This window comes from Talpa occidentalis, unplaced genomic scaffold (assembly GCF_014898055.3).
Source record: "Talpa occidentalis isolate TD23 unplaced genomic scaffold, MPIMG_talOcc4v2.1, whole genome shotgun sequence".
In the NCBI taxonomy this organism is placed as follows: Eukaryota; Metazoa; Chordata; class Mammalia; order Eulipotyphla; family Talpidae; genus Talpa; species Talpa occidentalis.
Window position 1 is genome coordinate 15907900 of NW_026555331.1, and position 21553 is coordinate 15929452.

General features: G+C 39.0%; 1 protein-coding gene across 1 annotated transcript in view; it reads left to right on the forward strand.

Annotated features, from left to right (window-relative positions):
- Window positions 1-20442, forward strand: part of HAS2 (hyaluronan synthase 2) — a 32889-nt gene extending 12447 nt beyond the window's left edge. The window contains exons 2-4 of the mRNA XM_037502176.2: window positions 1374-2000; window positions 16132-16233; window positions 16974-20442. Of these exons, the coding sequence (XP_037358073.1) occupies window positions 1374-2000; window positions 16132-16233; window positions 16974-17903 (1659 nt within the window). The 3' untranslated portion in view covers window positions 17904-20442. The remainder of the gene's footprint in view (window positions 1-1373; window positions 2001-16131; window positions 16234-16973) is intronic.
- Window positions 20443-21553: the final 1111 nt, after the last annotated feature.

A 21553-nucleotide genomic window follows, 5' to 3' on the forward strand; every position in this document is an offset into this window, starting at 1 on the left:
ATATTCATTTTTTGAGTCTTAGTGTGCAATAGAAATACATAGATAGTATAGTAAGCAAGAGAATTTGCAGTTGATTGCTTAGCCCAACTTATTTAACTTTTAAGAAATTAGTTGAATTAAAGAAATGATTGAATTAAGAACATTTTACATGTAAATATGACCAATTACCTGAAGTTGGTGTGAATGATTGAAGATGGGGACACAACATTTGTATCAATTATGCCTCTTAGTGTAGTTAATTCTTGGAAATGAAGAAAATTAAAAGCAAAATAAAATGGCCTACCAGGCACCTCTTTTATGCTTAGCATTGGCGGTGTTTTGGGGTATACAGAAACGTGGTGCTTCTTTACCCTGTTTATTCAAGGACTTATTCAGGAGAGATACAGAGCTTGGGGGGCGGGGAACAAAATTGGCAATTATTAAGGTGTGACATGTCTTATGGGTCTAATGTATTATAGTCTTGAAGATGATAAACATTAAGCATGATACTATTTCCTCTTTATTTTCTTACATATTTTTTTACAAACATTTGTTGTGTGCTTACTGTGTTCTAGTGAGTTTGCTTATCCCCACAATCCAACCATTTGGTGTTAGTGAAGGTGGATATATGAGACAGCCATTCGACCAGAGCAATACAAGGAAATTTGATAGGTATCTGTGCCTGATTTCTAGACAAAATAAATTTTTAATGGCAATAATGATGTTGGAAATAATTGACTCTAAACTCCCTCATTTAACAAATAAAAAAAAATTGAGGTCCAGAGAGATAATGTGACTCACCCAAGGTCACACAGCTAGCTGGTGGAAGAGTTTGTTGTAGTAGAATCCAGGCATCCTGAGTTCCTACTTCTGCCAGCTGGAGGGGAAGGGTGTTAACTGAGGGCTCTGCATTAGAAATGAGATGACATTACACATGAGAAACTTGGCAAAATCTCCTGTTGTTTTTCCCCAGTCAGTTAATGGGTGAGGGGCAACATGGTAGAGGAAGAAAGACTGATGTAGTCTTAGGGAATTTAGGTTCTCTGCCCAGCTGTGACCATATACATCAAGTTCATCCGTAGGCAAATGTTCTAACTTCCTGAAGGTAATGCATCCGTGTATTTGTTGAACACATTATGGTTTCAGTAGTACCATGCACTGTCCTCTTATTTGATTCTCGAAACAGCCCTCTGAAGTGTGCCAGAAGGGTTCCCTTATTCCTGTTTTGCAGATGACCAAACTGAGGCTCAGAAAGTTGCATAGCTAGTAAAGTAAGAAACTCAGGGTTAGAAGTTTTGAATGCTGCTTGTCCAGTGCTCTGCCCATGATACCCTGTATATGACAAGTAGGGGACAAGAGTGGTTAACTGAGAGTATCATTTTATTATATTACAGATGCATTGTGAGAGATTTCTATGCATCCTGAGAATAATTGGAACCACACTTTTTGGAGTCTCTCTTCTCCTTGGAATCACAGCTGCTTATATTGTTGGCTACCAATTTATCCAAACAGATAATTACTATTTCTCTTTTGGACTGTATGGTGCCTTTTTAGCATCACATCTCATCATCCAAAGCCTGTTTGCCTTTCTGGAGCACCGGAAAATGAAAAAATCCTTAGAAACCCCCATTAAGTTGAATAAAACAGTTGCTCTTTGTATCGCTGCATATCAAGAGGATCCAGACTACTTAAGAAAATGCTTGCAATCTGTGAAGAGACTAAGCTACCCTGGAATTAAGGTGGTCATGGTCATAGACGGGAACTCAGAAGATGACCTTTACATGATGGACATCTTCAGTGAAGTGATGGGCAGGGACAAATCAGCCACTTACATCTGGAAGAACAACTTCCACGAAAAGGGGCCTGGCGAGACAGACGAGTCACATAAAGAAAGCTCACAGCATGTCACCCAATTGGTCTTGTCCAACAAAAGTATTTGCATCATGCAAAAATGGGGTGGAAAAAGAGAAGTCATGTACACGGCCTTCAGAGCCCTGGGACGAAGTGTGGATTATGTACAGGTAGGTTTCCGAATTCCTGCCAGGGCAAACATACATTGAAATAAAGCAGCTTTTGTATCTCTCCAGTCCTATGCTATGCCCATCCTTGTCCCTTCTGAACACAGGAGTCCTTTCAGTTCATTTGAAAACAGCCTGCCTGCTGAAAGCACATTTTGAACGAGAGAGAAAAAAAAATCTTGTAAAACTGTTAAGACTATCTATGAAAATGCTTAACTTGTGCAGCGTAATTAGTGGGAAATCAAGATTATTTTCAACAGGAGACCCTTCCTTCCCTTCCCGCCCCCTCCCTTACCTTTTCTGCCCCCTTGGTTCTGCCAAGTCAAATCCAACGTCATTTTCCACACTCTTAAAATCTGCAGCCTTGTAAGAAAATAGTGTCTGCCTGAGCAGAAGGGTCCTGAGAAAAATCTGGAGACCCAAGGGAAGGCTGTAAATGTTTTTCACAGAGACCTGGTGAAATGGGGATGGTGGGAACAATTTTAATTTAAAAGGGTAAGGAATTCAAAATTGAGGCCCAGAAAGAAAAAGAAAAAGAAAGAAAAGAGAACCTTCTCAGGGCAAAACCAAAGTAATGTTTGTTTCACTCCCCAAACAGCATTACCTCACTCACTGCAACTTGACCTTTGAAAGCATTTGTGATGGTGTTTGCCTGCCTGATAGTTAGACCGACTGTGTCTGTCATTAATTTCTTGACTGCTCACTCTCCTAATTTTCATGGAAGCTTTCTTTAAAAACATTTGTAGAATCCCTGTGATTTTTCTAGTTGGAGTTTTCAACAGATGCTTTAGGTAGGTTTTGGTCATGATGACATCACGAAGTGGGGAATATTCCTGATTTAAAAAATCCACTTGGACATTTTCTGCTTCTCTCAAAATTGAAATCCTACTGTTCCGAAGAGCTACCGTACTCTTTAGGGAACTTCATTTCTGCAAAGTCTCACACAGGGGGCTTTCGATGTAATAGAATAGAAATGGACACTGATTTCACAGTCAAATGACAGGTATTACCAGTTAGATGACCTTGAGCAAGACCAAGCTTTTCTGGAAAGAATAAGCCAATCAAATAAAGGATTTGAAATCATGATTTCAAATAATATATCCAACAGGGCTTAGCAAGTTATTAATGATGGCATTGTTAATAATTATTACTATTTTGTATCATCTTCCTGGAAAATTACAGTACCTGCCAATTGCCACCACAGGGTTAATTTGGGTTGATAAATGAAGAGTTTTGAGGCATTTCTTCAGCTAATACCAATATGCATGTTAATCTCTTTTCTACCCCCAGATAGAGTTCTACCCCCAAGTTTCTTTTACTTTCTAGAACCTTTGCAAGGTAGTTTTATTAATTGGCATGTTTTAGAGTCAATTTAATGTCCAGATGAGAACTGAACAGAAGGTATGGCTGGGAAAACTACAGAGGATTTGAAGAATAAAACTCCACTTAGCGAGAAAACATCTGTTTTGACATTTTGCCTCTAATTCTAGTGAAAACAATTGTTATGTTTGTCATTTTTAATCAAGACGTCATTGTGTGGGTTTTCTTTTTCTTTTTTTTAACCTACTCCTCCCAAACCTCCTTCTCCCATCATTCTTGTTTTGAATTTTGCTTGTATCCTTGGCAACTTGATAACTGTGCTTGTTCAGGAAAAATAATACAAAATAAGAAATGTTAGAGTAGGTTTCCTGCTAGCAGCCTACTCCAGTTTAAGAATATCTGATGTTAGCTGACCCTGCATCTCTCTGGACACCCAGCCCCTTCAAAACACTCAAACAAGGGTAAAAAGAGACAATTGAGTATTATAAAACCTGTTAATTTCATCCTGCCATCCCTCATTAAATCCCCCAATATTCAGCTCTCCATTCCCTCTGAAAATGGAAAATTTTTCTCCCATTCTGATTGACTTCAGGACAGAGAGGTGCAAAGCAAAAGTCACAGAAAGACAAAGAGAAAGAGGGTAGATTTTGGCTACTACGCATTACCTGTGATTGAACCAGTGTAGGTTGTTTAGAGGAGGAAGGAAGCAAAGTTTTGATGCTGACAACAAAGAAGGAGGGCTGGAGTGAAGAAATTGACCATCTGTTCGTATGCTTGCTAACCTGGCTGAAGAACATGGTTTAACTGTGCAGAAAGGTAGCCAAAATGATTCCTTTCCAGCGGCAGCTGGTCCTCGGCACTGGTCGGCACACTTTACACTTGCTCTTGAGTAGATGTTTTACTTATTGTTCTCATGACCTCTTATTTCATACCTTCACCAATCTCCCACGGCTCTACCCAAACCCCTCCCAGTTTAACTACTACCAGATGACCTTGCCTCCTGCGAAAGAGAAAATCAAAGTATTGGTTCTGAGTCCTGTCAAGTTCTTTACACTCTCCTGCATACAGTTGCAAGGGCACCCAGCCTTACTTCCTATCTTAAGGTTAACCTTTCTACCTATATTCCTCCACTCTCTGGATGACTTCCTTTGGTCTCTTCCAGAAGAGGGCTTTTTTCCCTCTCTCTCTCTCTCTCAGTTTTTATCTCTGATCTTCTCTGACAACTACTGTCTCAGCCTTACAGCTATTCAAATAGTGACGACAGATTTGAAACATGGAAGGGAGCTTTATCTAGGGAAAAGCCATGTGGTAGAAATGTAGAGACTGCTTTCAAAGATAGCAAGAAGATAGAAAAACAGAATAAAAATAGCAAAGTGAGTGAAGAAGAAATAAAAGAGAATAAGAAAGGTTTTCTTAATTTTGAAGTATTTTCTGGAGAACCATTTTTCCTCCCAAAGAAGTACAGATTTTCACCTGTCTGGATAGGACTTCCGGTAGGGCAAAAGTCTTCTTTAAGTAGCATTTATAGTCTTTTCTTCAGTTACTAGAACAATGAACGTTTATGACAATGTACTTAAAAATATAGAAAAGCAGCACTATGAGCAAAATTAAAATTATTTTCAGCAAATACATGATTGACAAATGTAATACTTTCCAGCACACACAGTTCTATTTTTCCCTAATTTTAAAAACGATTTTGAGATTATTTTATATTTACTTTTTGCATCTGTTCTTAACTGTATCAGTAGATTTAAATATTCATCAATAACTAGATTACATCGTTCATTCATTATATTTTTACCAAACATGGGTATTATAATGTCAGTGGTTACTGGTCTATGTAAAGGGTTTCCCAGGTAGAAAATACATTCCCAGGTAGAAAAGTATATACAATTCCTAAAAGGAAAGATGGTAGGAGGCAATTTTATATTTCATTTAATGTGGTAGCATCTAAGGTATGCAAGATCTTTATGTAGGGAAAAGAATCACTCAAAATAGTATAGTTGACCCTCATTATTGGTAGATTCTATACTTGTAAATTACTCTACTCAACTGAAAGTATTTCCCACAAGTATTTTGCAGTCCCACGGTGCTTTGGTGATCAGTTGCAGACATGTATAGCCTGGCAAGAAATTTGAATCAACTTTCCTGTATGTTTTCCAAGAGTTGGAACAAGATTAAGTTTTGCTTTGTTTCAACTTCTATTCTCTAAAAAAGTAACTCAAAATATTTTTTTTTTCAGTTAATTTGAAATGATTCTTCACAGTAAATTCAAGCTTGGCCAATTTGAAAAAATGTCAAAGTGTGTCTCTTTCAGTTGTGAATGCTTTATGCAAAAAGTTAGTGCCCACACCCACAGAGCCTAATACTATCTCCCAAAAGGTCATAAAGTCCATGTACACAGATTTATTTTTCCCAGGTGATTAAACACTGAAAGTCTTGTTGTTTTCATGGCTTATAGTACATAAATGTTATATAAATTTATGTTATAAAAATAAATTTATGTTTATGTTAAAAAAAACAAGTAACATAGTCTACTTAGTTTCACAGCTTTTGCTTTTGTGTTTTTTGTTGGTGGTATAGCTTTTTCAAATGACCCCCCAAGTGTAGTGTGGAAATGCTGTCTAGCATTTCTAAGAAGAAAGCTGTGATTGCCTTATGGAGAAAATATATTTGTTAGATGGGCTTCCTTCAAGCATGAGTTAGAGTGCTGCTGGACATCAATTCAATGTTAACCAGTCAACTGTAATATTTAGTAAACAAAAGTTTATGTAGTTTATGATCGGTATTTTAAAATGTTCTAACCAGAAGCTAAGAGAAACTTGCACCTGTATATCTGCTAGGAGCAGTTTTGTGGGACTCGCCCATTCAGTGTTCACAGAAACTTTTGTAGGACTTAACTACCATGACTAGTGAGAATCACTTCTGTGCCATTTGGTTGATTCCTGTTCTGTATAGGAAACCTAAACAACTGAAATAAGTGTCAGTGTTGAGAACGTTCTGTGTTTCTTTATGTCCTTTATTTTAAAGCATCAACTTAAAAGAAAATCCAAGGAAATCCGAATGCTAGACTCAACTGCATTTTTTATTTCAATGTCATTCCAAACCTCAATGAATAAATGATTTCTGAGATCTCTCCAAGATCAAGACCCTAACTCAGTATCATTTTAATTTCTCTGATTTTTAAATTTATTTACACCAACATATCTAGGTGGCAAGAGTGGAGCCAAAATTTTGCCTCCGGAAAGAGTATGTGTGTGGGGAGGGTATCAGAACTTTCTTTTGATTTATCAGTTACTATCATGTTTCTTACTTTCATTTTTTAATCTGCCTTTTTCCTTAATATTGTTTTCTTGAATATAAACCCTGAGTTAAGAGGCACCATATGGGATTTCCTGATTACATTACATTTCTTAGAAATGGTCATTCCAACCATTTGGAATAAGGGTGTTTCGTGACTAACCTCTTAGAGGTGACAACATTTGGTTTCCCACTTTCCAGCTGGCTTGTCACCCTTCTACTACTTCACTCATGTTTATGTGTTTCTGCAAAAGAAAGGAGAATAAGTAAATGACTCCTTAATGTTTCGAAAAGATTCTGTATTGACCAAAGGCAAAAATTATTTTATTACAATGTGGGTAATTAATTCATCCTATTAACAAAGACGTGCGTCTTCTGAATTCCTTTTTTAGAAGAGTAGGAAAGAAGTGCCAGGTTAGGTATTGGTTTTCCTGTGCGCCAACTGAGTGAAACAGTACTTATTTACAGCAGTGATGAGGGCCCTACGCATTGGATTAGTGTCCTGGGTTTTTACCTCTGGTTTTAATTCATCTTTCTTAGTAGATATGACTTCCAGTTACTGACTTTTTACTATGAACTAACCATCATTAAGTGCTTTACATACACTACTTAATCAGCATTAAAACCAACTTGTAAGGTAGACATGATTGTCCATATTTTTCACCTTGGGGATGAATGCTTAGGAAGGTAAGGTTAGGATCCAAAGGTCAAGAAGGGGGATCCAAGTTTATACAACTGGTAAATGTTGAGTTGGGAGCCAGAACTGCTTGAGGCAAGAAGATCCAAGTTTATATAACTGGTAAATGGTGAGTTGGGAGACAGAACTGCTTATGCAAGAATGCTTAGAGTTTCATTTCCTTGGAGTGTTTATTCCAGTCTTGTGCTATTAGGAGTTCAAAGAGCCAGGCCATCTGTGTTTGATAGTAAATAACTAATGTGAAGATTTTTTAATATCATTTCTCCCTTTACACTGGAGTAAGACCCCAGGGGAGGGCAGAGTGAGGGAGACCTTCACATTTACTTCATGACTAAGTTGTAGCCAGGAAGCTTGGTAGCAGAGGCATGACCAATAGTAAATTGCACACACTGGAGCAACAAATAGTCTCATTGGGTCAAGGTTAAGATGAAGGGTCAAGGTTAAGAAAGGGTTGCGTCTCAGAAACAGGAAAAGGGTGAAGGCAGTAGCAACAGAAAAAGTCTTGATTTATTTTAACCTGTTTCTTCATCAAAGGCAACCAGAGTAATTACGATTTCCTCTTGCTGTGTAGCTCTCAGTGCCCTTTGAAGTCAGTCTGGAAGGAAACACCTTTAAGAAAAGTGAAAAATGGAGACTTGGCACTTTAGATTTGGATCTTAGAATTTGAACGGCTTTTGGTAGAATGTGTAGTAAAATTCCTAAAGGACATTTTAATTTAAATGTTGTGAGGCAGATGAAAATCAGTGAGATGAGCTGAACTAAACTTGTAGTCAAACAGTTTATATACTAGGCCTTTAGCAGCCTATAAGGACCATAGTATCAGCAGACAGAATGAGGGGCACTCAGGACCCCCAAGTCTTCCTGCTCTAAAAGGGTTCTGCCATCTGCCACATAGAGATGACATACAAGTACATAAGTTGCTTAATGGAAAAGAACTTTGAAACAATTAGTGTGTAATAGAGAGACAAGAGGAGAAAGAATATAGTTAAAATAGTTTACAATTAAACACCGAGTATTATCCATCCCCTCATGGGTAGCCAAACAGGGCCATTAAGGCCCAAAATCCTGCCACGAATCTAACACACCTTCTGGTGGGGGCCCTAGAAAAGGGACAAAATATGCCAGGCAAGTCTGTAAGCAAAACAGCAAAATCAAAATGCAAGTCAAGATAAAGGTTGTTATCGTCAGCCTCCCCACCCGGGCTCTCATCCACATCTGTTTCAAGTGTCTCCTTCCATGTCCCTTGTGACAGGGGGTGCAAGTCCGAGACTAAGAAGCAAACACAGCTGCTTTTTCACATGTTTCTGTCCCACCTGCCTCCTCCAAGTCTTCTCCCAGTCCTCTTCTTTCCTGCCTTTCCTTCCTTCCAAGTCCTTTCCCCAGTCTTTTCCAGCTTCTTCTTACTCTCAGCTCCACCCTTGGGTGGGGCAGGGAACCTGGAACCTCCCCTCACTATGGTTGTCACCACTGTTATGTTCTCCTTGGTCACTTTAGACATATTTGAATTTGTTGAGATCAGGCATCTCAATATTTACTCAATTCCTGGATTCCTTTTAGTGACCCTCACCCCGAGCCAACCTATTTGTAGTAGTAATTGTCATGATCATTTAGGTATGGGTTTGCTTATGGAGTATAGAATTTAAAAATTATCACCTTATCTTAATGGCATCTGGTTCGTTGTAGCTCTATGTACCACGAAGTGCTTTCATATGTAATATCTTGCCATGGTGTTGGGTTCAGAGAACAGGGTCCTTGGGTTACCTTGAGAAAAGTTTCACCAGAGCTCCCAAAGAGGCAGAGACTTAGTTATATCTAAAGAGGCAGGTTTGTTGTAATATAATCTTTCCGTGGGGAGGGGGTTCATTTCTTTGTGGAATTGTTAACTATTAGATTAATTACTTCTTTTTTTATTTTTTAATTTATTTTTTAAAGATTTATTTATTTATTTATATGAGCACTGGATACAGTCAGAAGCGCGGGAGGGTGAGAGAATCCACCAGAGCCAGAGCGGGGAGCAGAGCAGGTAGAAGGACCAAAGTACACTGCTGAAGGGAGCAGCGGGCGGCAGGAGAGGTCTGCGCACCATGTGGGACCCTCCTCCAGTGGCCGGGAAGCAGCCGGGAATCGAACTGGTGCTGCAGAGGCTACGGGCAGCTTCGCAACCCAGCGCTCAACCACTGTGCCACCGGGAAGGCCCTTCTTTTTTTTTTCAAAAAGATTTATTTATGCATACAAGAGCTGGGGTACAGGCCAGAGATGCGGGGGGTGAGAGGATCCACCAGAGACAGAGTGGGGAACAGAACAGGCAGACTGACTGAAATACACTGCTGAGGGGAGCAGTGGGTGAGACAGGAGAGGCCTGCCTCGCCATGTGGGTTTCTCCCTGGCCGGATGGGGATCGAACTTGCGCTGCAGAGGCTGTGGATTGCGTCATAATGCAATGCCTTAACACCCTGAACCACCAGGGAGGCCCAGATTAATTACTTCTAAAGTGTGACCAGGTAGATTTGAAAGGGCCAGTTATTTTCTATAATGACCCTCAATTTACATTTCCCCATCTCTGGTTCATGCTTATGAGTGTTTTTTCTATAGCAGGTTTTTGTAGTGGCTACACGCTCCATATGCAGTTTTCATCTCTATAGTTATTTCTATGCTGATGTTAATCATCTTTACCCACCCTCCTCTAGTTTCTGGTCTTGAGACACCAGTTTCTGGTTTTGTGATGCCTCCTTCCCAGATTTTCTACTCTAATCCTCCATCTGTATGGTGATGATTATAAGTGACTTCTTCAAGGTCACAGAAGATAGAGGATTCATTATGTAATTGAGGCTTGATTCTGAGAGTACTCGTTCGTAAAATAGGCAAATCATAACTAAAGAAAAAAAATCTAGTTTATAAAATTTTATACTTTTTACACAGCAACTTATTTATAACACACAGACATGGAGGTAACCTTTAAAAACTTTCTAGAATTAAAATTGGGGTTTAAAATATATTCAATCACAACTTTTTCTTTTAATTTAATGAAAGAGACCCCTCTCCCTTACAACCAATTAATTTAGATCCATTTGGCAAAATTACCAAACTGCTCATTTAAAAGGGTTGGCAGGGAATAACCATTAGGATTTGTGGGCCATATGGCCTCTGATTTTGTCTGTTCAGTTTTGCTGTGTCAGTGTGAAAGCAGCCATAGGTAATGGGAAAGTGAATGAGCACTGCAGGATTTTTGGACACTGAACTTTGAATTTCCGATCATTTCCATGTGACACAAAATCTTTTCTTTTTTTTTTTTTATTTCTTCAACTATTAAAAAACATTAAAATCACCTTTAGCACACCAAGACAAATCAGGTGGCAGGCAGGGCTTGCCCACTGCACAGTCGTTGCCAGCCTCCCTGTTTGACAGGAAGGAAAGCGGGAGGTCAGTAACTCTTGACTGGACGGTGAAAGGAGAAGAGTTACAGTCATAGACATTCTAGTTGATTCTGTGGTTAAGGCTGAGGTTGCTGATTCCTCCCAATCAGGCCCTTTTCTCTCCATTTCCATTCATTGTAATTGAAAGTTGGTGACTTTCATTATTTCCATGTCTCCTAGTGAGCAATTGAATCTAGTGGTCATGTAGTTTAAACAAATCACAGTGGTACCTTCTGTGTGGCCAAAAAGACATTTGGATTTGTTCCCTAATTGTTTCCTGTGTACAAATCATGCCCTGTAGTTTTTTTCTCCAGCTGAGGTTAAGCTCTGTGTGAACTGGCATATGTGCCCTGCAAATTCTAACCCAGAGCTGACTAAATAGCCAGTATAGATGTACTTGATCTTTTTTTTAAAATAAAGATTGATTTATTTATGCATACAAGAACTGGGATGTAGGACAGAGGTATGGGGGGGTGGGAGTGAGAGGATTCACCAGAGACAGAGTGGGGAACAGAACAGGCAGATCTACTGAAATACACTGCTGAGGGGAGCAGCAGGTGAGATGAGAGGTCTGCTGTGCCGTGTGGGTAGCTCCCTGGCCAGGGATTGAACTTGTGCTACAGTGGCTGTGGATGGCTTCATAGTGCTAATGATTAACCCCTTGGGCCACCATGGAGGCCCCTAGATGTACTTGTTCTTTTTTTTTTTTTTTTAAAGATTTGTTTGTTTGTTTATACAAGCACTGGGTACAGTCAGAAGTGCCGGAGGGTGAGAGAATCCACCAGAGCCAGAGCGGGGAGCAGAACAGGCAGAAGGACCGAAGTACACTGCTGAGGGGAGCAGCGGGCAGCAGGATAGGTCTGCGTGCCATATGGGACCCTTGCCAGCAGTAGGGGGATTGAGGCTGTGGGCAGCTTCAAAACCCAGCACTCAACCGCTGCTCCACCAGGGAGGCCCTAGATGTACTTGTTCTTAATGGATGAAAAGTCACCTAAAAATCCTGTTGCTATTATGTCAATTTTAAAGAAGGGGTAATTTACAGTCTTTACATTCTAAGGAATAATAATTCTATTAACTCCCAAATACACATGCTTTCACAGACTGTCCTGCGGGCCTTCCTGGTTGGCATTCTATCACCAGACAACTTCCGGAATTTCAATTCCTTTAAAGCTTCTTATTCCCACTATAACAAACCCCTACCAGGAGGCTTCTGAGCACTTTCCCCTTCTGACACAGTTAAACTCACCAGGCGAACAAGCTCTCTCAGAGAACTTCTGGCACAAGACTGCTGGAACTGGGAGGGGCAGAGACCAATTTAAATATGCACAACCTCAGAAGTTTGGTTCAAATTTAGTCATTTCAAAGGGGCAGCTTCCCTGGCCTGCTTATGCTCACAAGCTGACGGAGTTATTTGAACATGGATTCTGGATCACCCCCTTCCTGTTGTTTTTATTCTTATTTTAGCTTCCTGGTTTTACCTTCTCCTTGTTGAGTCATTAGAGGTGGCTGTGGTCATAAACTCTGAAGAGGCTACATTCTAAAGGTGGTTGAACTTCTTCAACCTTCTTTACCCTCTGTCCAAGGGCCCTGCCTTCTGTGAGACATAAACTCTGGCAGACAAGGGTTGGGAGACCCAAAACATTGCTTTTGGAGGAGTCTTTTCTCTTTTTTTTCTTGGAGTTCAATATTTTTCAATAATTTCCGATATGGCTATACTTACTTTACTGTAAGTTTTGCCTGGGCCAGAGGTAACTGTTTAAATCTACAGAAATGGCAAAGCAATTGCCTTTCTTAAAACATTAGTACCAGTACCCCATATCTTGTATGCATAAATAAATAAATCTTTTTTTAAAAAAAAACCATTGGTACCAGATCTCTGAATTGGTATTTTCTCTTGTTACCCATTTTATTTGTTGACTGGATGTATAAAGATGTTTACAGACTTCAGTTGGCTTTTGGGGTAATTTGCATGACTTTTTAAATGGCTGGGGTTCCATTTGACTGTTTGCTTTGAGGTTGTGATGTGTGCAGGTTTTTTTTTTTTTTTTTTTTGTGGCATCTTGTTGACATCAAATCTGACTTTGATAATAAATACCAATTCCCCAATAAAAAAAGGAGATTTGACTGGGAAGCCTTGTATGATTCTAGGTAGCAGCTGTGTTACTGGCCCTTGCGCTGGCTTGGGGCAGACCACAATGACCGAACTGAACACGCTGGCCAGGCTGCAGTCCACCTGTGTCCCTCCCATGGGGGCCAGGGCAGGTTTGGGGCTGTTCCCTCTGCCTCACCCCACTCTGCCCCATGCCAGGATTGTGCAGGGGCCCTGTGGTTGAGGTTGAGTGGGATGGTGGAAGGAAGCAGCATGGGTTTGAAAGATGATGTAGTTCATGCTGTGACGAGTATTTTCTGGCTTCTGAGGCTGGGGAGTCTGGGGTACAGCACAGACATTAGTCAAATCCTATTTGGTATAATGAACAACTATTTTCTCTTTTCTGCCTAAATTTTTTCCCACTAAAATAAGTGAGATTGTATTGGATGAAAATAGACTGCCCCAAAAAGTAAATAAATAGCTTTTTTTTTTAGAAAATGGAGGTTTCTAAATAAGCAAAATAAAATAAAAAAATAATTCAAAAGGTAACCCTCAAATTACTATAGTTAGTTAAATCCAAAATTCACATATTTTAATACATGCCTTATGGACTCATCAAGCTGTAAGTTCCCCTAATGCCCTTAAATTCTTTTAAATTGCTAGCATTCTTCATGAATATATAATCTTTCCCAAATAGATAATAAGCTATTTGTAGAATTATAATAGATAACTTTTTTAAAATATACTGTTTATTATATATTTTACATCATTATTCATTTTTGTACAATGTTTGCTTTTTCCTCTCAGCTAGTCCCCATAGAATTGATACTTTTTTTTGGATTATAGCTTTGTTTTTTTTTTTTTTTTAAGATTTATTTATTTATTTATACAAGCACTGGGTACAGTCAGAAGCGCGGGAGGGCGAAAGAATTCACCAGAGTCAGAGCGGAGAGCAGAGCAGACACACTGAGGAAGTACACTGCTGAGGGGAGCAGCGGGCGGCAGGAGAGGTCTGCGCCCCCCAGCAACCGGGGATTGGACCCTCGCCCAGCAACCGGGGATTGAACCGGCGCTGCAGAGGCTGTGAGCAGCTTCGCAACCCAGCACTCAACCGCTGAGCCATCGAGGAGGCCCAGTACCTTTTTTTTTAATGTTAGGATTCCTTAGCTAATTACATGACAGGCTCATACTACGTTTATCTAAATTCCCCTTCAACTCTGAAGGTTTATGCATCTACACATTGCTTTCTTAGTTTCTGCTTTTGTTTTCATTCAAAACTGCAATATAAAATCTATTCTGTTTTTATAGTTATAAAGTAGTTTGGAGAACTGTTACGATAATTACTTCTGATAGAAACAAATCGGTCAAATCTTGAGTAAGAGCGGTGAACCAGAATTATTGGCAAAATAAAGAGAGTTGCATATAACACCCCAGTATCTGCCAATCATGCCATATTTTTGGGTGGGTGGTGAAACTTAATTCATCCCATGTCAACTCTGGTCAACTTATATCTGCTACAACCTTGCTGCATTCTCTAGAAAAGAATACCAGGTTTTATTAGCATTAATGTGTTAGCATTAATTTATTAGTGTTAATTAATTGGGGAGACAGAGGTGGCAGCACTTTTCTCACTGTTGGTTTCTTGTGCCCCTGTGGAAGGTGGCCAGGTCGAAGCCACCTTTGACAAAGCTAGAGCCTTTCCCAGCTGTCTCGAGAAAAGTGACTAAATTGGATTGGTGAGGAAGGAAGGAGGAAGAAGTGGGTAGTCTGGCTCCTCTTCCCCTATTCTTTCAGGAGTGTACTTCTAGCAAAGAGCTGGGACTTGTCTTATCTTCCTTTTTTTTTAATATTTTATTTTATATAATTCTTACATCATTTTTCATCCTTGCACAATGTATGCATTTTCATTTTGGTTATATTCCCCATACAATTGCACCCCCCCCCCTTATTTTGACTCTAGTTCTTCCTCTCCCCACCCTTCCCCAGTGTGTCTCTGGTTTATAGTTGCTTGTTGATTTTGATTATTACTTTGTATTGATTAGTCTTTTTCCTGGTCTCTTATTTAGATTTTCTAAATTCCTGCTCTGAGTGAGACCATCTTGTCAAAGGGCTTTGCACTGTATTTGTTGGAGGAGGCTGATTGGAACTCACTGTGTACTACTGGGGAACATAATTATGAAGCCCACTATTCCATAGATATACCTTTATTTCCCACAACAGTTTATGAGGATAGGAAGTGAAATTTTGGTGTCTCATCTGCCTTATTCTCCTGTTTCATTTTCCAATTGGTTCAGAAATCAGACTGGAAATGAATGTGCTATTTATATTTATGATTCTGTCCCTCAGGCATCCAAGAGAAATACATGTTGGGTTCACAGGTATAGACTAAGCCCAATTAATTTCTTAAAGTAGTAGTTGTTCTGATTTCTGAATTGCTTTTTTTATTTTACACATTAAAGAGTGTTTAAGAATAATAGCATTTCTAGAATGGCATAAGATAATCTACCACTGCTTTTATAGCCATGAAGGCAGAGCAATACTTAATCCTCTAAAGTCATATGGACATCTTTCTTCAGAATTATACAACCTGCCACAGGGAACTTGCTTTCTTGTGTTTTATATGTCATATTAAAATGGGGAAAATTACTCTTAAACTGCCTGCATCTCAATACTATCATAGAATTGTCATCATTCAGACCAGAGGAACAGGTTTCCTAAAAGTCTTCTTCAAGGCAACCGGAGGAAAAAAAAGCCAGGGTGACCAAAGTTAGATCCTGGGTTCCTGGGAAACTAGGATGTTGCCTGGAACATTATTTATTATTTTTTTAAATATTTTATTTTATATAATTCTTATATCATTTTTCATTTTTGCACAATGTATGCATTTTCATTTTGGTTATATTCCCCATACAATCGCACCCCCCCCTTATTTTGACCCTAATCCTGCCTCTTCTGCCTCCACCCACCACCCACCCCCACCCCCACCCCGCCGCTTGGAACATTATTAGCATTAATCGGAAACATACATGGAAAACCAGGACAGGCTAACTACCCTCCAGGACATAACCTAGCACCTCGTCAATGCACGTCAGCTCTTCTCTCCAGTAATATTATCAAGGAAAATATTGAGTTTGCTGAAAAACAAGCTCTTTGTATTGGCCATGATATAACAAGCTCTGTAATCCCTATGATATTTGCTTATTGAAAGCCTTGTGATAATAAGGCTGAAGTTAAAATGCATATGCCCTATTAGACTGTATGGAGTACATACATAGTTCTCAATTTTCTTTAACTCATTTTCTACTTTCTTTGCAGGTTTGTGATTCTGATACCATGCTTGATCCTGCCTCATCTGTGGAGATGGTAAAAGTTTTAGAAGAAGACCCCATGGTTGGAGGTGTCGGGGGAGATGTCCAGGTGTGTATGGCTTCACTTTTTGGCATGGGTCACTTTTTTTTAAGATTTATTTATTTATGCATACAAGAGCTGGGATACAGGCCAGAGGTGAGAAGATTCACCAGAGACAGAGTAGGGAGCAGAACAGGCAGACTGACTGAAATACACTGCTGAGGGGAATAGCGGGCGAGACAGGAGAGGCCTCCTATGCCATGTGGGTAGCTCCCTGGCTGGCTGGAGATTGAACTCATGCTGCAGTGGCTGAGGATAGCTTCATAGTGCTGAGACTTAACCCCCTGTGCCACCAGGGAGGCCCCTTGTCATGGGTCACTTTTAGCAGGATGAGTTGTCAATTAGCCAGAAGATGAGAGAAAAATACTACAAAACCTTCAAACCTCAAATGGTTGAGAAGGATGTCTGCAAGAAGAATGTAGGGACTGAGAAGTAAAGGGTCTGCAAAAAAAGTCAGTATTATAACACAACAAGAATTAAAACAAAGACAAAGTAGAAAGAGTACAGGGAGTGATGAAGTAGAAAAGGAATTTTAATCAAAGAATTAAAACAAAGGCACTCAACTTATTTAATGGATCCAGTTATATAGAATCCGTGAAAACGAAATATCCTGTCAAAAAGAGGAAGGAAGCAAAAAAGGGAGATATTAACAAGCCTCACTCTAAACAGTAGCCTCAGGGTGGTGTAAACTCTGTTGGCATTTTCAGCTAAGGCTTACCTTTTATTTATGCATCTCTTCCTCCTCACAGATTTTAAACAAATATGACTCCTGGATCTCCTTCCTCAGCAGTGTGAGATACTGGATGGCGTTTAACATAGAAAGGGCCTGCCAGTCTTATTTTGGGTGTGTCCAGTGTATTAGTGGACCTCTGGGAATGTACAGAAACTCTTTGCTGCATGAATTTGTGGAAGACTGGTACAATCAGGAATTTATGGGCAGCCAGTGTAGTTTTGGCGATGATCGGCATCTCACAAACCGGGTGCTCAGTCTGGGCTATGCAACAAAATACACAGCTCGCTCCAAGTGCCTCACAGAGACCCCTATAGAATATCTCAGATGGTTAAACCAGCAGACTCGTTGGAGCAAGTCCTACTTCCGAGAGTGGCTGTACAATGCAATGTGGTTTCATAAACACCATTTGTGGATGACCTACGAAGCCGTTATCACTGGATTCTTCCCTTTCTTTCTCATTGCCACCGTCATTCAACTCTTCTACAGGGGTAAGATTTGGAACATCCTCCTCTTCCTGTTGACTGTGCAGTTAGTAGGTCTCATAAAATCATCTTTTGCCAGCTGCCTAAGAGGGAATATCGTTATGGTCTTTATGTCCCTCTACTCGGTGTTATATATGTCAAGTTTACTTCCAGCCAAGATGTTTGCAATTGCCACAATCAACAAAGCTGGGTGGGGCACATCTGGAAGGAAAACCATTGTAGTTAATTTCATAGGACTCATTCCTGTGTCGGTTTGGTTTACAATCCTCCTGGGAGGTGTGATTTTCACCATTTACAAGGAATCTAAAAAGCCATTTTCAGAATCCAAACAGACAGTGCTGATCGTCGGAACATTGCTCTATGCATGCTATTGGGTCATGCTCTTGACGCTGTATATGGTTCTCATCAACAAATGTGGCAGGCGGAAGAAGGGACAACAGTATGACATGGTGCTTGATGTATGATCTTACGTTGTTGGACGATTGCAGTCACACATGCAGACACACACAAAACCTTAGTTCCTCTAGGGACTGTACAATGTTGTGGCATCACAGGCCACCAAAGGAGACATATCAGTGCTGCTGGGACTTGAACAAAGACATTTCTATGGGTTTATTTTGATTCTGCCAAAGTAAAATGATACATCAACAAGAAGAAACTCAGATTTAACCTGTTATTTCTATGAAAATGGGAAGAATTCTTTGTTTATGCACTTTTTCCTTACTGTACATCCGCCTAACAGTGTTTTGCCCTATATACCTCACTAGTCATGCTTTATGTGGGTTATCATGGAAGAAAAGGATTTCGGAAACTCAAGGAAAAGTTCGTTCAACGTATACAACCTAACTTATGGACTGTGTTGATAGCTAATTTTTTTTTTTTTAGAAAGGATTTTCTGTTTAACTCTACCAAATGAAATGCCAAAGGAAATTTTAAAGACCGTTGGCTGTGCTGTATTTTTATATAATTGTACTGTGTTTTAAAATTTTGTATGCCAATTTTTAAAACAGATTTTGCATATTTTATATTTTACTTCTCTGCCAAAATACACCTGTTCTTCCCTTTTTTAAAAAAATAAAATAGGTTCTGAAAAAAATTCCTACTTAAAGAAACCTACCCAAAATGTGAAGCTTGGTTGACTGATGTTGTTCATGATAGAAAGAATAAAATGTTGCTCTCTCTCTCGACCTTTTAAAATTGAATAGATTATTTCTGTGAAAAAGCATTTCAACTTTCAATATTTTCACTTTTTTCCCATTTCTTTTAGAAAAGGCCCATATGCCTGTCAAGAAAGTCATTGAAAATCAAGGCCAAAGGGGTAGAAAAGTGCAATTTTTTTTCATAAAATTAAAAAAAGGAATGCTAACCCTGGTAAGAAAACCCTAGGCATCCAGCACTGGACAAAACATGAGCATCACAGATAAATTCATCTTTGAAGATTCTGGCACTGTTTTCCCAGGCTAAGTAAAGTGGAAAGTGGAAAAAAATCATCTTGTGTAATTCTGGCAAATACAATGCAGTTCATTTTGTTCTGTGCCTGAATTCTCCAGATTCCGGTTTTTTTTTTTTTTTTTTTTTGTAGCTTACATAGTAGTATGAGGTTTATAGAGATGATTAGATAAATTACAATCAATATAAATCATATAACTCAAAATTGACAAATTCAAACTTTCTAGAATGCAATGTTCCTGAATTATACAGATGCTTGCCACACCTCTCCCATTCTTGGCCTCCATAAATATGTTTACATAGTAGAAATGATATCAAGGTTTAATAAACATGTCAAGATTTGGCATATAAAAACTTGAAGCAGGTACTCTAAGCCAGCTATTTTAGCTACTCCAGGGCTTTGACTATCTAGATTGACTTTTGACAGACCCATCTGGCCTTGTAGCTGGTGCTGTGTAGACCTGTGTCAAAAAGACAACCGAATGAACACATGAACAGTTGTATAGAAAGTATAGTGAGGCAGCAGCTGTGTGGGGAAGTGTCCTGCTTTTCCGCTTCCTTCACATCTATGTTCCATCCACCCTGGCTAAGAAAAAGCTTCACATTCTGCCTTTGGAGTACAAAGTGGTACATTACATTCTGCAATCAGACTCACAGATTGGAGGGCCCATAGGAAACTGACACACCCTGCCGATAAATGGGATAAAAACTTGAGTTTTCCTTTGTGACTATTTATGTTCTAAGTTAAGCTTTGATAACATTCAAGTGTCAAATTCTCTCATTCTTATAAAAGATTGAATTAATTGCCTGTATTTATTTTAGCAATTATTCAATGTATTTCCAGTATAGGATGTATAGTATAATTGATTTCTTTGTAAATAAAATATTTTTGATAAGATTATTGCCTTTTTTTCTAAGGGAAAGGGGAATTTAAAATGGCAAAACATCATTTTCCTGATTGTAATGGTATGGCTTTAAGAATGGAGTAACTAGAAAAATAAACAAGCATGGTTGATTAGAAGTCACTTAATGATGCAAATCATAAGTAGAAGTTCCCAAAACTAGTGTAGTTTGAAAATCTGGAAAACAGAGACACACAGAGAGAGAGAGAGAGAGAGAGAGAGAGAGAGAGCGCCAATATAATTCTCATCTCTAATCTTCTAATTTCCTTGAAAGTAACACAACTTAGAGAAAAGCTATTACGAGAATTTTTCACAGTAAGAAAAAACAGATTTTCTGCAAGTTTGGTACTTACAAATAATAAAACCTTGACAATAGCATAATGTAATGAGGACAGTAATTAAATGAAAACTATGGCATCTCCAAACAATGGAATACATTAGCCATTGAGCAGAATGTTCTCAGAGAATACGAAGATGTTGGGGAAATGTTACATTAGAAAGATATATAACCATTTTGTACAGGTAACATCCCAATTTTGTAAAACAAAAATGTTTAAACATTACCTCTATTACTGAGAATATAACCAATTTATATTCTGTATACATTTTTGTATTTTCCAAATTATAATCATGTATTGCTTTTATAATCAGAAAAAAGGACAATAAATATTGCTTTTTTAAAAAAAGTGGGTTGGGGCATCTAATAGCATTTCCTGGTTTGAAAAGCTCTGATAATTATTCCATTTTATAACACCTTCCTCAAATTCACCTTATTCCCCAATTCTTTATTACTCAGCTCCTTTGTTACCTTGGTACAGCTACAGTTATATTATAAAAAGGAATAGTCACTGAATATTCCCACCTTAGACGCCAGACATAGTAATAGTTCTAGTCTAACAATTCACTGTTGACATCGTTTGGTGCTCCTCTAACAGAAAGAGAGGACCCTACGTGTCCCAGGCTGGCCATAGGGTCTTCATACGACAGTTCAGCTCTGCTGTTGTAGTGCAAAAGCATTCAATGGCAACATGTAAATGAATGTGCATGGCTATGCTCCAATAGCAGTTTGTTTATAGACCTTGAAATTGGAATGTTGTGTATTTTTCACATGTTACAAATCTTTTGATAGTTTTTAATCACTTAAAAAATTAAAAACTAATTTTAGTTCACCAGCATTAGCAAAACAGGTGATGGGTCAGATTGAACCTGACTATGCCTTAATGACACCTGTCCTTTAGTAGACATATTGTACCCTTTGATTCTCATGGTGACATCTAATATCTTAGTCTGTGCTCTGGGTAAGGTGCTAACAGCACCACATTTTATACATCAGTATCTAGCTCTCATATTAGTCCTGAGGGGTTCCATTATCACCATTTCACAGGTGAGAGATCTGAAGAGATTTGGCACCTTGAGATCACACAGCTAGTCAGTTGTGGGGATGGAACTTAAGGGCAGACATTCTGTGTCAACTGACCCTTGAAACTACCACTATTTAGAGCAGTGTCCAGTGTTCAGAAGCATCAATATTACCTGGGAATTTGCTGTATATGCAAGTTCATGGCTCGTTCCAGACATTCAGAATCAAAATCTCTGGGACAAGACCACAGAATCTGTGTTAAATAAGACCCTACCCGGCTTATACATGTATTAGAGTTTGAGAAGCATTGTCCTAATCTGCTTTCCTTCTGACACTTCCTATGATATTGGCAAATTCAAATTCAATACAAATATTTGTATTTTCTATTGAACTTTTCTATTTA